General features: G+C 43.7%; 1 protein-coding gene across 7 annotated transcripts in view; it reads right to left on the reverse strand.

Annotated features, from left to right (window-relative positions):
* The window catches only part of atp2b1b (ATPase plasma membrane Ca2+ transporting 1b), a 29,056-nt gene that overhangs the window by 1,690 nt on the left and 12,785 nt on the right, over window positions 1-14,581 (reverse strand). For 5 of the 7 annotated variants that reach the window (XM_029433039.1, XM_029433040.1, XM_029433041.1 and 2 more), the window contains 13 exons: window positions 13,100-13,240; window positions 10,940-11,154; window positions 9,790-10,032; window positions 7,501-7,742; window positions 7,186-7,423; window positions 6,684-6,863; window positions 6,389-6,476; window positions 5,950-6,056; window positions 5,627-5,818; window positions 4,887-5,100; window positions 4,567-4,778; window positions 4,372-4,479; window positions 3,629-3,817 (listed from right to left, as the gene is read on the reverse strand). In XM_029433039.1, the coding sequence (XP_029288899.1) occupies window positions 3,629-3,817; window positions 4,372-4,479; window positions 4,567-4,778; window positions 4,887-5,100; window positions 5,627-5,818; window positions 5,950-6,056; window positions 6,389-6,476; window positions 6,684-6,863; window positions 7,186-7,423; window positions 7,501-7,742; window positions 9,790-10,032; window positions 10,940-11,154; window positions 13,100-13,240 (2,369 nt within the window). Of the gene's footprint in view, window positions 1-3,628; window positions 3,818-4,371; window positions 4,480-4,566; window positions 4,779-4,886; window positions 5,101-5,626; window positions 5,819-5,949; window positions 6,057-6,388; window positions 6,477-6,683; window positions 6,864-7,185; window positions 7,424-7,500; window positions 7,743-9,789; window positions 10,033-10,939; window positions 11,155-13,099; window positions 13,241-14,434; window positions 14,450-14,581 lie in introns of all 7 variants that reach the window. The other 2 variants (XM_029433038.1, XM_029433042.1) reach the window with 2 other exon arrangements.

Below are 14,581 nucleotides of genomic sequence, written 5' to 3' on the forward strand. Positions count from 1 at the left end.
GATCGGAGATATCATTACAACGCCATTTTCAAGACGTACTTTTCAAGAAAAGCTAGACATCGTTAGAAGAGAAAGGCCAACTCTGACGCTAGCGAGTCTATCACAGGTGGGACAAGGGTTTGTCCGACACTTTCAAATCACAAACTACGAGTGGTAACCCCGGCTCACAGCATCCGAGAGGCACTGCACATTGTACTGCTGGGAATGCCTGCTATTTAAAACGGATCGATTTGATGTTTGGAGCCACACAGGGTTTGCAAACTTGAGTTCTCTAACCAAGGCAACAACAAAACACCAAAGCACGGCTGGGCACTTACAAGCTACGGTGCTTTTGAAAACCTTTGGGGACACCCGAGTGGATCTACAGCTCAACGATCAAGTGTGCAGGGAAACGGAGCTCCACAACGAAAGGGTGAACAAAAATAGGGAAATATTGAAAAGACTGATTGATTGTGTCCTGTTTTTGGGTAAACATTTAGGGGGCACGATGAAAGCGCCGAGTCCACAAACAGGAAACTACGTGGAACTTCTTTCTTTTCTTTTTGAAAACAACACAGATTTGCATTACCACCTGTCCACAAACAAAGGGTTTACTGGGACGTCAGGCAAAATACAAAACGACCTGATTTATGCTATTGCTGAAGTGATGGGAGAAGAGATCAAAATGGAGATAAAAAAGCACTCTTTGTCGCTGTTATGGTGGACGAGACGACAGACGTGGGTAATGTAACACAGCTGGCGGCTTGTCCTGCGTTATGTGACGGACACCGGTGTCAAGGAGCGGTTTGTCAGATTTGAAGATGTTACAAGCGGCAAGCGAGCTGATGACATTGCCGCTCTTATTTTCCGTTTCATGGAGGAATATGAATGTAGTCTGGATAAAGTTGTGGCACAGTGTTTTCATGGCGCAGCGGTCATGGCATCTGGACTAAATGGGGTGCAGGCTAAAGTTAAGGAGAGGGCACCTATGGCCTTATTCATTCACTGCTATGCACATCGACTGAATTTAGTACTCACTCAAGGGGCCTCAAAGCTTAAAGAATGCAAGGTCTTTTTTGCCAACCTCAATGGCCTTGCAGCATTTCTCTCCAGATCCCCTAAGCGCACGCAACTGCTGTATGACATTTGCAAGCGTCGTCTTCCTAATGTTGCACCAACGCGGTGGCAATATACATCGAGATTGGTCAATGCAGTCTTTGAGAAGAGAGTTGCCCTAAAGCAGCTGTTTGACCACATACTGGAACATCATGAGGAGTATGATGGGGATACTGTGCTTAGCGCTGATAGATTTAATGCACGTCTGGATGATTTTGAGTTTTGTTTTTTGCTTGAAACATTCAATGGGATTTTTAAGCATTCAGATGTGCTCTTTGGAATATTACAGAAACAAACATTGGATGTACAATTCTGTCTGACAAGGGTGAACGAGTTTTGTGACACAATTGAGCGAGAGAGGTGCCGGTTTAGTCAGATCTACGAGGACACAGCGTGCACCTCAAGTGGTCCGAGAGCACGCAGAGGCCCACGTACAGCACAAGGAGACCTTCGCACACACTACCAACAACTCCACAGCAATATTCTGGACAACATTCTTTGCCAGATACGGAATAGGTTTCAAGACCACGAAAAATTAATGTTTCTCTCCCTCCTCGACCCCCAGCACTTTCAGACCTACCGGAAAAAATTCCCGCAAATAGCCTTCTCCAGCTTAACACAGAGTCACGGAACACTATTCGATCTGTCCCGGCTAAAAACAGAACGGACTGTAATGTATGCCATGAGTGATTTTGAAGGAAGAAGTCCCACTGATCTCCTTGAGCAGAAAAATCTGAGTGAGAGCATGAGGCAGCTTTACACATTGGCATGTGTGGCAGTGACCATCCCTGTGTCCACTGCTTCTGCCGAGCGGTCATTCTCGGCCTTAAAGCGAATTAAGACTTATGGCAGAAATGCTGCAGGACAGACTCGGCTTTCAGCATTAGCCTCCGTGTCTATCGAAAAGGACTTATTGGTGGAAACGCACAGATGAACTGTACAACAGAGTCATTGAAGTCTTCTTGAGGAAAGAAAGGAGGATGGATTTTGTGTTCAAATAATCAGTTGTTTTGGTGAGTAATAAGCATTTTGTTTTTTGACAAATATATAAAATGTTTGAAGCTTCTGCAAGAGATGTAGAGATGGTGGCGCACTGGCTCAGCTGTGCAGTAAAAGTACTGCGACTAGTTTATGTGTCTTTATTCTTTATCGTCACGTTTCTTAAATGAAACTGCTTTAGGTGCGACAATGCGCTGTTTAGTGAACACACTTGTTAAAGCTCACATACTATTAGTGGACTTAATAAAACTTTGTAGACTAATCCCTTAAAAGCGCCTTTTATTTTTAAGTGTTGACAGTATCCTAGCGATCTTAAAGCTGGTAGTTTAACACTCTTAATTGTAAATTTGGATGTATCATAATATTAGCTTGCTCTGATACAAATGTACAGTATATCAGAGCAAGCAGCACATGTGTTCTAAAGCCTTCCAAATAAACATTTCACACATCTCCGAGTCCAAACTTGTGGCTCAGCTACTGTAGGAACCTGCATTGGCCAGTTAACCAAACAACTGCTGGATCATCTACAGTAAAAACAAACATATACAGCAACGCTCCAGAGAGATTGAGATTTTTTGTAGTGGTGGTTATCAAAGAACAAGATTGCGGGTACAAGCGGCCGAAATGTGTTTTCTCAGACGGGTGGCGTCTCCCTTAGAGATAGGGTGAGAAGCTCAGCCATCAGGAGAGACTCGGAGTAGAGCCGCTGCTGCTTTACGTTGAAAGGAGCCAGTTGAGGTGGTTCATCATCTAGTAAGGAGCCACCTGGGCGCCTCCCTAGGGAGGTGTTCCAGGCATGTCCAGCTGGGAGGAGACCCCGGGGAAGACCCAGGACTCGGTGGAGAGATTATATCTCCTCACTGGGAACGCCTTGGGATCCCCCAGTCAGAGCTGGAGGATGTGGCCCGGAGAAGGGAAGTCTGGGGTTCACTACTGGAGCTGCTGCCCCCACGACCCGACCCCGGATAAGCGGTAGACGATGGATGGATGGATGGTTATCACTGTTGCTGATTGGTTGGTCTCTTCTTTCAGTTTTTAGGGAGGTAACACAATCTCCAGTAAGACAATGTTGATCAGAGCCGTGGATTTAATGTAGTTACACAGCCGGGCTCACTCTCATCTGTGGATATGTCTCCAGCAAAGTTCTCCTCACGCCGTATTCACATTTCAGATGACAAATGAGGCTTTTGTGCCGTGTGTCACTTTGCTCTGAGCAGATATCTTATTCACAAATAGCCATATGCTTAACACTAAAGGCTCCAAGTACACTAGTTTCTAAATAGTTGTTATTTTATCGGTTTTAAATAGCAAGTGAAAGACCTGCTGGCTATAATGTAAATATACAGTTGGATCATTATACAGACTCAAACAGTGTTTTAGTAATTACTTTGTATGTGAATCTGGCTGATATTCAGCAAATACTCATTAACCTTTTACACAGGCAGTAGCCAGAAAAGTAACAGCTGTTGTTCTGCGATAATGTGCAGAGCAGTGCCTGCAGGTGGAAGTTCCTTCTTAAAGGTGAAACCAATACCTGCGTCGAGATGCGGTTGAGGCCGCGGCACCAGAGCACCTGGCCCCTCTTCAGCTCCATCTCAGCGTGGTCGATCTCGTCCTGGTCTTTCATCTCCTCCAACTCGTCCTCAGGAATCTCCTCCTGCTGCGTGCCGTGACCCGCTGTCTTCAGGAACTTCAGCCAGCTGGTGGGGACACTGGATACCAGCTGAGAGGGGGACAGACAATAATTACACCCCAGTCAGACACGACAGCAGCACTTCCTGTGTGACCTGAACATGTTACCAGCTGAAGGTGTTTATTGTCTAATGATGATGATTAGCTTCAGAGAAAACCAGGTCATTATTTATCATTTCCCGATAGATAAAAATATTTGATCCCACTGTTTTAATTTGTTGATGTGAACTCACAGACTCCCATCGCTTTTACTTTCAGGGGTTTTATAATCCCTGTTAAAGCCTAAAGGAAGTAAGTGTTGCTGTTGGAAGGATTAGATGTGAAACCTCTGGAGAAGTGTTAGTTAAAAACAAGCGCTCTGTTGTTGTGGGCATGACGGGGAGAAAGATGCACGGTGACAAGTTCCTGCACAAATAGCCTAGAAAGTTATTATCATTATTCGGAATTCAAATTTGAATACTGAATGATATTTTTTCTTCGTGACCTGGTAGCAAATGTGGGTTTAAGATGCTGACCATGTAATCACAGCGTCCCCAGTTAAAGTCTGGCTAGAAACCTTTGTTCCCATCATCTCCTGCGTCTCACCTGTCCCCACAAGAGGCTGCCGACACCCAGGAAGACACACCACAGCCACTGCTCGAAGTTAAGACTCACACAGCTGAACGGTTTACCACCAAACTGCACGATGACAATCTATAGGAGGAAAGAGACACAACATCATAGAGCAAGTTGTTTATCACCCGACCACGAGTGACGATAGCGTCGGCCCTCACAGGTTACCTGTAAGAGGAAGGTTCCCAGGACGATGGAGCAGAAGATGGGATTCTTGAAGACGCCCTCGAACACGTTCCTCTCGCCATGAATCTTGCGTGCATTGAGCTCGTTAAAGATCTGCATCAGGACAAACGTGTTGAACACTATGGTATAGTGCTCAGAGGCCGGGGCGTGGAGGGGGGCGTTCCTGCCACTGTCGATGTCAAACACCTTCTCACCTGTGAAAGGGAGTCAAAGACGAGTGAGCATGTGTAGGAAACAACCCTGTCCACGTTTTCACACAACATTCCAGTTTCAGACCGTGAAGCTGTGGTGCGTTTACTGACCAAAGAAGAGCAGGGTGAAGATTACAGTCAGCTGGTAGATGCCGTGTCCCAGGATGTTCTTCATCATGGTGCGGGAGATGAGCGGCTTGTTGCGACCGTACGGCTCCCTGAGCAGCAGCGCCTCGGTTGGCGGCTCAGTGGCAAGAGCCAGTGAAGCGAAGGTGTCCATGATGAGGTTGACCCATAACATCTGCACAGCTTTCAGAGGAGAGTCCTGGAAACGCACAGATCTACTGTCAGTGTCTGTCAGTCTACATGGAGTTTCAGAACTTTGTCACGCCAATTTAAAACACTGGGTTTGATGATATTTACTCAAGAAAACATAAAGTCACACATCTTTGGAGTAAAACTGTATAAGAATCTTCTAGATTTAGTGTTTGAGGAGCCTCAGCAAGTGTTTCGGCTGAAGGTATTTGACTCTTCGAGGTTATACCGATTGTATGTCATGTATTTTAAGTTGTTTGTCATGTATGATCAAACGATCACACGTCATTACTTTTTGATTCAAATCAAATTGGTGCGTGGAAATAAGTGACATCACCTTTTTCCAACTTGAGGTCATTTGTCTAAAATGCAGAATACCTGAATCCTTTCTGAACCATATGATAAAGTCTCAAAGCCAGGAGCCACCTGGTGTTCTGGTTGTAGTTACTGCTGTCAGTTGGACTGGATTATTAGACAAACACTACTGTTATTATGTCCACCCCTGATATGGGCAGCAGCGGTGTCAGGCTCATCACCTGGGTGATACAGGCTCCGGTGAAGGCCACGGTGACAGCGACCACATTGACGGTGAGCTGGAACTGCAGGAACTTGGAGATGCTATCGTAGACATTCCTGCCCCACATCACAGCCTTCACGATGCTGCTGAAGTTATCGTCTGTCAGGATGATGTCAGACGCCTCCTTCGCCACGTCCGTCCCCGCAATGCCCTGCACAACACAGATCAATCATCAAATCTGAATAGATAGAATAATCAATAGTTTGTCCTTTAACCTCCTGGCTGCTCTGGATCAGAACATGATTGAAACAGAAAAGAATGATGACCAGTGACAATCATTACCATGGCGAAACCAACATCCGCTTTCTTGAGTGCGGGGCCGTCATTTGTTCCGTCTCCAGTTACGGCGACAACCTGCCTCTTCTCCAGCACAGTGCTGTCGATGATACCTGAGAAGATGACAGATGAACAGCTGAGACACACTCATGGACCAGATGAGGATGAAAATGTGCCCCAACTCTGACGGCCTTTAAAACCCAGTGTTTCTCCAGTGTGTAGCAGTGCATTTAGTTTTTATGTCTTTGTTTTCATTCATATCAGGGTTAACTCTGTATTTCTATATATGCTCACATCACAAAGTTTGTTTTCAATTGATCGTGATGTTTACATGTAAGTAAGGCACATTCACTCCTTGAATTTGCCTTACTTGTTTCAATTCCCGTCTGTCTAACCACTACGGCTGTCCGTCTGCTCTCTTTGACCTGCTTATTGTGTGTCTAACCTTTGACCAGAGTGTGTTTGTCTGTCGGAGATGATCTGGCGAGGACTCTCAGCTTTGGCCAAACCTTGTCGAGACGCTCCTGCTCAATCTGCACAGAAAGAGAGAAGACATAAATATGAAGTGTTAGTTGCAAAACATTAATTTAAAACCAGTTTAGCAGAATAAACTGCGGCTAGTGTCCCCTACAGCAGCGGCGGGTTCCCCTCACACACCACAAGGGTCATGAGAGAATCAAACGGGCTGCGAGAACACTGTTTAAAACAGACACTGTCGGTTCAGTCTGTGTTTGGCTGACCTCTCCGAGCTCGTTGCGGATCCGTCGGTTGAACTCTTTGCCCTCCATACACAGGAAGTCGTCTCCAGGTAGCAGGATGCCACATTTGGTTGCGATGGCCCGGGCAGTATCGATGTTGTCTCCGGTCACCATGCGGACAGTGATCCCGGCCCGCTGGCACTTTCTGATGGCTTCTGGTACCTGATGAGAACAACAGAAGAAACAGTTATTGAATTTATGTTATTACGTTAATTGTCATCAAGCGTTCCCAAAACATCACTCCGCCAACAGAATTTCTCTGCTTGACCTCTGGAGCTCAGGTAGTAGTCAGACTGATTTCCTGAGACGCTCAGATAAAATATGGCTATGATTTTACTAGTGAAAAACGTACCCACTTAACTTACTTAAAATAAGGACGGATATAGTGTTTCAGGACGCTCCTCGTCAGATGTTCTCTGTGTGTTTTTACTGTGTTTGACTGTTTTCCTCCATGTGTCCCTTTGTGAAGACAAGGCTGACGTACCTCAGGTCGTACAGGGTCCTCAATGCCAACAATGCCGAGGCAGGTGAGGCCAGTGAGGATGTGGGCCTCATCTTCCCAGTCGGGCTCTCCGTCAGCGACGGGGAAGTCTCTGTAGGCGAGGCAGATGGTCCTTAGACCCTGCGACGCCATTGGCTCAATCACCTGCTTCATCAGGTCGTCTCGGTTACGAGGTTTGAAGGGTTTGGCTGTGCCGGTGGATGTCAGGATCTTACAGCACCTGGAACCACAGGAAAGAGTCAAGTGATCATCATATAACTGAGCACAGAGCTGTGTGAGCAGCAGCTGCAGACCTACTTCCTGAGCAGGATCTCAGAGGCCCCCTTGCTGAACATTCGGTAGCTGCCATCGTGGTTCTTTATCACGGTGCTCATGGACTTCCTCACAGAGTTGAAGGTGTAAACCTTAAACAGTTTCTCTTCTGGGATTTCGTTGCGGATGGTCTGGTAGTCCCGGTGCAGGTCGAGGGAGAATCCCAGTAAGGCACATTCAGTCTTGTTTCCTACCTGGCGAGCCAGCCCACCCTCCTTCTCTGGAGGCTGCAGGAAGCAGCAGCAGAGAGCGTGTTAAATCACAGTATAAGTCTTTTATGACAAATCAGCTTCTTTACATGGTGTGGGAATCAAACTCACAATGGCAGCAGCACATGACAACAACACAAATCCAACAGCAGTGACAACACACAACACAAAACAGGTAACAGTGTTCAATGTTTGAGGTTAAAGTAAGGTTTATCTTCAACAGGCTTCACAACAGACCACTAACCTGCTAGAATACAGCAGGTGTGTTTACATTGACCCTTATATTCCACTAATAATTAGAAAAACTGCCCAATGCCTCATGTAACAACCTGGATTGGAAGAGAGTGGCCTTATCTATTTGAATGTTTATTTGGTCGAGGTTTCTGTAAACCTTTGATAATCTGTGTAATAGAAACATATTAGCACCTAATGACCATGTAATGTTTAATCCGATTGTTTCTCTTTATTAGTTCATTTCGTCAACGTCAAAAACCTGTTTTACCACGACTAAGACAAGATGATATCGAGGCGGTACCGACATCATTAAACACTAACTGTGATGATATCAACATGAAATACTAATGACGAATAACAAAATCTCTCTATTTCATCACCTTACACATTCTCTTCCCCTCTCTGTCACTCAAACCAAAAATTGTTAAAGAATTTACAAATAAAGGAGCCACCAGTGGAGAATACCTCCTCGAGCAGCTTAGTGGGGATAATATCTGGGATACAGGAGGAGTTCGTTTGGGAGACTACACTCTCTAACACTGAAAGTGTAATTGGTTGAAACGAGGTAAAAGAGGAAGAATTAATATGGGGAATGGAAAGAATGCAAGTTTCTGACTGGATGTTGGGAGCTGATGTTCTCTACCTTATTTGCAAAATGAGCAAGAAATCTTTCGGACAGCTCAACTTCAGGTCAGGCATGAAAACTCATCAAGGGTGGAAAAGGTGAAACAGATACAAACCCCTGGGGGGCTAATAGGTCATTCCCTCCCTGGTAATTTGGTGCATTCTGGAAATGATTTTTTATCCCTGGCGAAGGCACCAATCTTTATGCATGCAGAGTATAAAATAAAAGTAACGAGTAGTGGAGTCCTTTTCCTCTCCTTACTGGACAAAACACTTGCTATAATAAATATATAAATATCTGTTCTTATCATCTTTATCAACAAGGCAACCAGAATCTACATCAGTCAAAAGAAAAGTGTCTTCTTGTTACTTATGTCATATTAACATCTCTTATTCCGACTGCACACTGACAATCTTACCGAACACTACAAACTAATATGCCACTACAAGACAGACACAATCCTCCTGCTGGGATTTTGCCCAATGGCAACTGCGATGCCGCTGAATGTGCGTTAGCATGTCGAATGTGTTTCCATTAACATACCCTACAACGGTGGAGCAGAGCCGACACACTCAGCTGACACACTCTCTGTCTGTGGCTGATCAAAAACTCACAGGTGGGTCTTCCAGTGCCTCCGTTTCATTTGCGCTCGCCACAGTTTGTCTGACTTACACGCCAATGAATCAGCTTGTTGTGCCAACCTCCCCACATGTTGCTAGCGGAACTCACTGTCAATATCAAAAACTGATCTGCACAAATCATGTAGGTGACCTATTTTATATTAAAAACAGCGTTATTTTAGGTTATTTCAGAATTGTTGCCAACACTAGTTGGAATAACTATGTTCCTTCTGCGCATGTCTTCCCAAGTAAGGGTAACATTAGGGGATGGTGGCAGAAGAACCATGTAAACCATGTTTACCGTCTATGATAAGCTGTAACCCCTGGATTCCATCCTTCTGGCTGTGACCTGCGTTGTAATTGCTGTCACAAGCAATTATTTTGTTTAATTAGTGTCCCAGCAGTGACGGACAGAAAGGAAACTCTGAAAGCTGAACCTGTTGCTATCATGTATGTATGCGCTTTGATCTGTGCAGTGATCAGATGATTCCTGAGCTGCAGTGGCAGCTCTCCAAACCAACCTGCTCTGTCAGCCAAATGCTTAACTCATAGAGCTTCCTGAATGGACACTATTTTTAAAGCTCACCATAATCTTGGTTGTGTAGGCGCAGTTGACCCCGATGCCTAGGACAAGCAGGTCCATGGCCAAGGCAGGGATCTCTTTCGGCTCCGGCAACCTTTTGTAAAAATTCCCTGCGATGTAGGCCTGCACCACCGTCATGCGGTTCATAGTGAGCGTGCCCGTCTTGTCGGAGCAGATGGCCGTGGCATTGCCCATCGTCTCACAGGCGTCCAGGTGGCGTACCAGGTTGTTGTCCTTCATCATTTTCTGAGAAACAAGGGAAACAGTGTTAAACAGAGTCTGAATTTACAGAATGAACAGTGTTTGATCCAGGATTGTTTGGAGGGGGGTCTACTTTTCTAGGAGTGACTGCTCCAACCAAGGAGGGCAATAAACAATTCTGTAAAACTGTGAACCCACTGAGTGCTAAAATTAATATAAAAATGACATTAAAACTGTTATTAAATATATTACAGGTCGCTCTTATCCAGAGTTTACAGTGAACTACAGGGACAGTCTCCCTGCAGCAACTCAGGGTTAAGTACCTTGCTCAGGGGCACAATTGTGGCAGACTGGTATTGAACTCACGACCTTCTATTTGGAAGGCGTACCACTAGGCCACTCATCACCACCCATATCATTTGAGACAGATAACTAAGTTTTCAAAGTCATATAAACAAAAGCCTATTTGTTCAGGGTGCGACGGCTGCGCCCCGAGATAAACGTAGTTCTACTTTTGGAACACAGCAACGCAAAAAAAAAAAAGCTATATGGACACTCAGCCTAAGATATTAATACGACTGTCAAAGTTATGAATGAAGCATTGAGGCTTTGAACTACTTGGTACAGCGACGAGCTACACAACATCCCTGCAGGGGCAAGAACGTGGATGGTTGAAGAGAAAGGCAGTGGGAGCGATAGGGATGGTAAATCTGGCAGGGGGGATTTGTCTGGGTGTTAAGTTTAAAGATCAACAATCTTTCCCAGAATCGCAGACTCAACCTTTAAAAAACAACGCCTGCATGAAGATCTGCTCCGAACTTTCTGGTAAGTCAATGACAGGGTTAGCTGGTCCGACACACATTGCTTTTTCCAGGCGATAAAAGATGAGGCATGTGTCCCAGGCCTAACGCTGTAGACTGTATATGTAATGTAATGTTGTATACAAACAGACCTTGACTGAATAAGCCAGTGAGATGGTTACGGCCAGAGGGAGACCTTCAGGCACGGCCACCACCAGCACCGTCACACCGATGATGAAGAACTTGACCAAGAACTGCACGTAGATGGGCACACACTCGCTGGCCCAGGGGACCCCCTGAATCCAGAAGGTATCGATCAAGAAGCGAGTGATGAGGATGACGACAGTGATAGACGACATGAACAGACCTGAAGACAGAAAGAGAGACAGAGAGAGAGGAAGTTTAGTTCCTGAGCTCAAGACGTTGTGTACAGTACGGAGCAGTGAAGAGTGTCTCCAGGCTTCGGGGTCACACTGAGAGTTAACCTACGTCTAAAACCAGTCTTACCTCTGAGTAGGACTGAGAGTTATTGATTTACAGACATGAGAAGGACGACCCCCGGGAGAGAGTGGGACGTCACTGTTTTACCACAGAAACTATGATGCTGTGTTGTAGTTTTTTGACAGTTGTTATTTGTAGACAATAGGAAAGTCAAATGTGTGTATGTGTAGGCTTTATGTCTACAGGTAAATCATATAGGTGATCATTTATCAAGGTCACATATGTAATATAATATTTGTGTTAGGTAAACACTGGCAAACCTCTTGTCTGGCTTAGAAGATAGATATTATGTAAAATAGTAGGTAACCTGACAGTGAAACACATCTTTGTCCTATACAATACAGAGTGCAGTGCATTTTGGATATATGGACACAGGGACCTTTTTAAGTAAAAGGACTTCAATTTCCATTCTTGACAAAAATATATAAATGTATAACCTAATGTATTGGTGTCTTTTTTCAAAAGGTTTCAAGGCCTTGATTTTTTCTTCTCAAATTCATAAGCTTTCAAGAATTTCAAGGACCAATGGAAACCCTGTCACTCGTGCTGAGATGTTGTCACGAACCCTCTGAGGCTGTGGTTGTCACGATCTGTTTGTACTGTTTCCTGTTTTATTTTGAAGTTTCTTGTGTCATGTCATGTCTTGTGTCATGTCTTGTTTTACTTCCTGTCCTTTTGTTTTTTCCCTCTCCCTCTGATTGTTAATGTGTTCCTCCTGTGTCCATTTACCCTGCCCTTGTGTCTTTGTCTTTCTCCCCCAGCTGTGTCTTATTCCCTCGTTTGGTGTCTGTGTATATATCCCTGTCTGCCCCAGTGTGCCTTGTCGGATCGTCTTTCATACTACCTGCCTGCCGTGCGTCCCCGTTGTCTACCTGGTTTGTTGGTTCACTATAATTTTGTTACTTTGTATAAATGTTTTCAGTTTTGTTTTATTGAAGCTCGCTTTTTGTTGTTAATCTTCTGCATTTGGGTCCTCTTCTGTACCACACAGTGGTCATCTCTCCATGAAGAACATGGAGTCTTCTCTTCCACTTTCTAAGTCCCCTTTCATCTACACCTCATTAAACGAATCCTTACAGGTTGGGAAAATGTATTATTTGTGTGAAGTCACGCATTTTTAGGAGATGCACTGTTACAATACAAACGTCTCTCATAAATCTTCACAATTTAACCAAATTGAAATAAGTAAATGAATAACAAATGTGCATAAATCTGTGAACAAATAATTAATTAAACCATAAAAATAATGAAAGATTGATTTTCAGTCTGTGACAGAATCTTCACTGTTGTAAAGCTACATTTTCTGCCAAAAAGCACTCAAAATATATTTTAATAAGCTTATTGTCATCAATGAACATTCTCTCCTGCAACATCTAACAAGTCATAACACCTCTGGAACTAAATATCAGGACAGCACTTATCAAGACATATGACAAAATGTACTAAAAGTAGTCCAGAATACTCGTCACTCTAGAATCTTTGGACAGTTAAGACCGATTTCCTACTATGAGATGCTTAAATACTAAATACTGGCCCCAGACTGTGCAAACACACATCAGGTCAACAAGATCAATACACATCATGATCATGGAGTAAGCAGTAAAACACCACGAGGAGACCCAACACAATGAAGTACCAACCAGGTGAATAACAGGACAGCATGTCCCTGAATCAATTAATCGCTCATGTCCATCAGATGTGGCAGGCTTCACCCTGTCAATAAGGGTCCAGTGGATTTTATTATAGTGGAAGAGCAGAGTAATAATGATATTCACACTCCGTTCATCATTCATCTGATTCTCAGTTCATACCTGCTTTGCCGATCTGCACAGCCAGTTTGGTCAGCTTCCCCTGGAGGACTGACTTCTCCTTCTTTGGTAGGTTTTTCTTCTTCTCCGGTTCTCCGTCCTCATTGAGCGGCTGCATCTCCATCGCAGCAGCCTTCTTTTTTCCTACAGAGGACACAGCAAGGCAGTAAAAGTCAAGTCAAGTCAAGCCAATTTTGTTTATATGAGTCTGCCATACATTCTTAAATTAAATGGTCATATTAAGTTCCATTTGTCTATCATGGAGAAAAGCCAGAGAAAGACTGGCTTTAACCGAAGGGAGTAAACCAGTTGAAGGGCCACAGGGGCCCATTGTTGATCTCATGCTTTCAAAATATGGCTCTGATAGTTTAAAACATTTAGAAGAATGATGATGACTATTTTTCTACTATTTCAAATCTGCTATTTTATACTATTTCAAATCTGCTATTTTATACTATTTTAATTCTGACTTTTTATACTATTTTAAATCTGCTATTTTTATACTATTTTAATTCTGACTTTTTATACTATTTTAAATCTGCTGTTTTTATACTATTTTAAATCTGCTGTTTTTATACTATTTTAATTCTGACTTTTTATACTATTTTAATTCTTCTATTTTTATACTATTTTGAATCTGCTATTTTTATACTATTTTAATTCTGACTTTTTATACTATTTTAAATCTGCTGTTTTTATACTATTTTAAATCTGCTGTTTTTATACTATTTTAATTCTGCTGTTTTTATACTATTTTAATTCTGCTGTTTTTATACTATTTTAATTCTGCTGTTTTTATAATGGTACTTCAGACTCATTTACATCAACACTGTGTTCATTTGACAGTGACGTGTTGTATATTTAGACTATTGAAAAAAACAAGATGTTTGCAACAAAAAAAAAGGAAATGCCACCAAAATAGCTTAAGAGTTTTATTTTTCTTCCGAACTGTGCTCATAAGAAACCAGGGTTAAGAAAAGTTACGATAGTTCCTGTTTCTGCCGGAGAGAAGTCTGCCGCTGTATTTATACCCTACACCTTGCAGAAGGGTCCTATATTCGGATGTGAGTGTGACTACAAACAGAGTTCAATCTGTCACGCAGTGGAAGGGTGTATGGGCTGGATTAGAATTGAGCCTAGCTCTGCGATGGAGAGTGAGGGTATCTGTAGGTCTATGTGTTTGTTTCTATGTGTGTGAGAGCCTGCTGATCCCATCTCAGTAATGAGTTTATTAGTGGACAGGCAGGGAGCAGCAGCAGGTAGGAGAAGAAAGCAGCTGCCGAGCTTAAGGCCGATAATCTGCTTGGTCCTAATCACCATCAACAGAGTCAGGAGCACCTGCTACTGCTGCTGCTGCTCAGACCACAGGGACACACACTGCACCATGTGGGAACACAAGTAACCAGGAACCAGTCAGGGACCAGGGAACATGAGGATTCTGACTGACATCAGACCCCTGATCTTCTGCATGATCTTTGACCAGTC

This window comes from Cottoperca gobio, chromosome 6 (genome assembly GCF_900634415.1).
Source record: "Cottoperca gobio chromosome 6, fCotGob3.1, whole genome shotgun sequence".
Taxonomy (NCBI): Eukaryota; Metazoa; Chordata; class Actinopteri; order Perciformes; family Bovichtidae; genus Cottoperca; species Cottoperca gobio.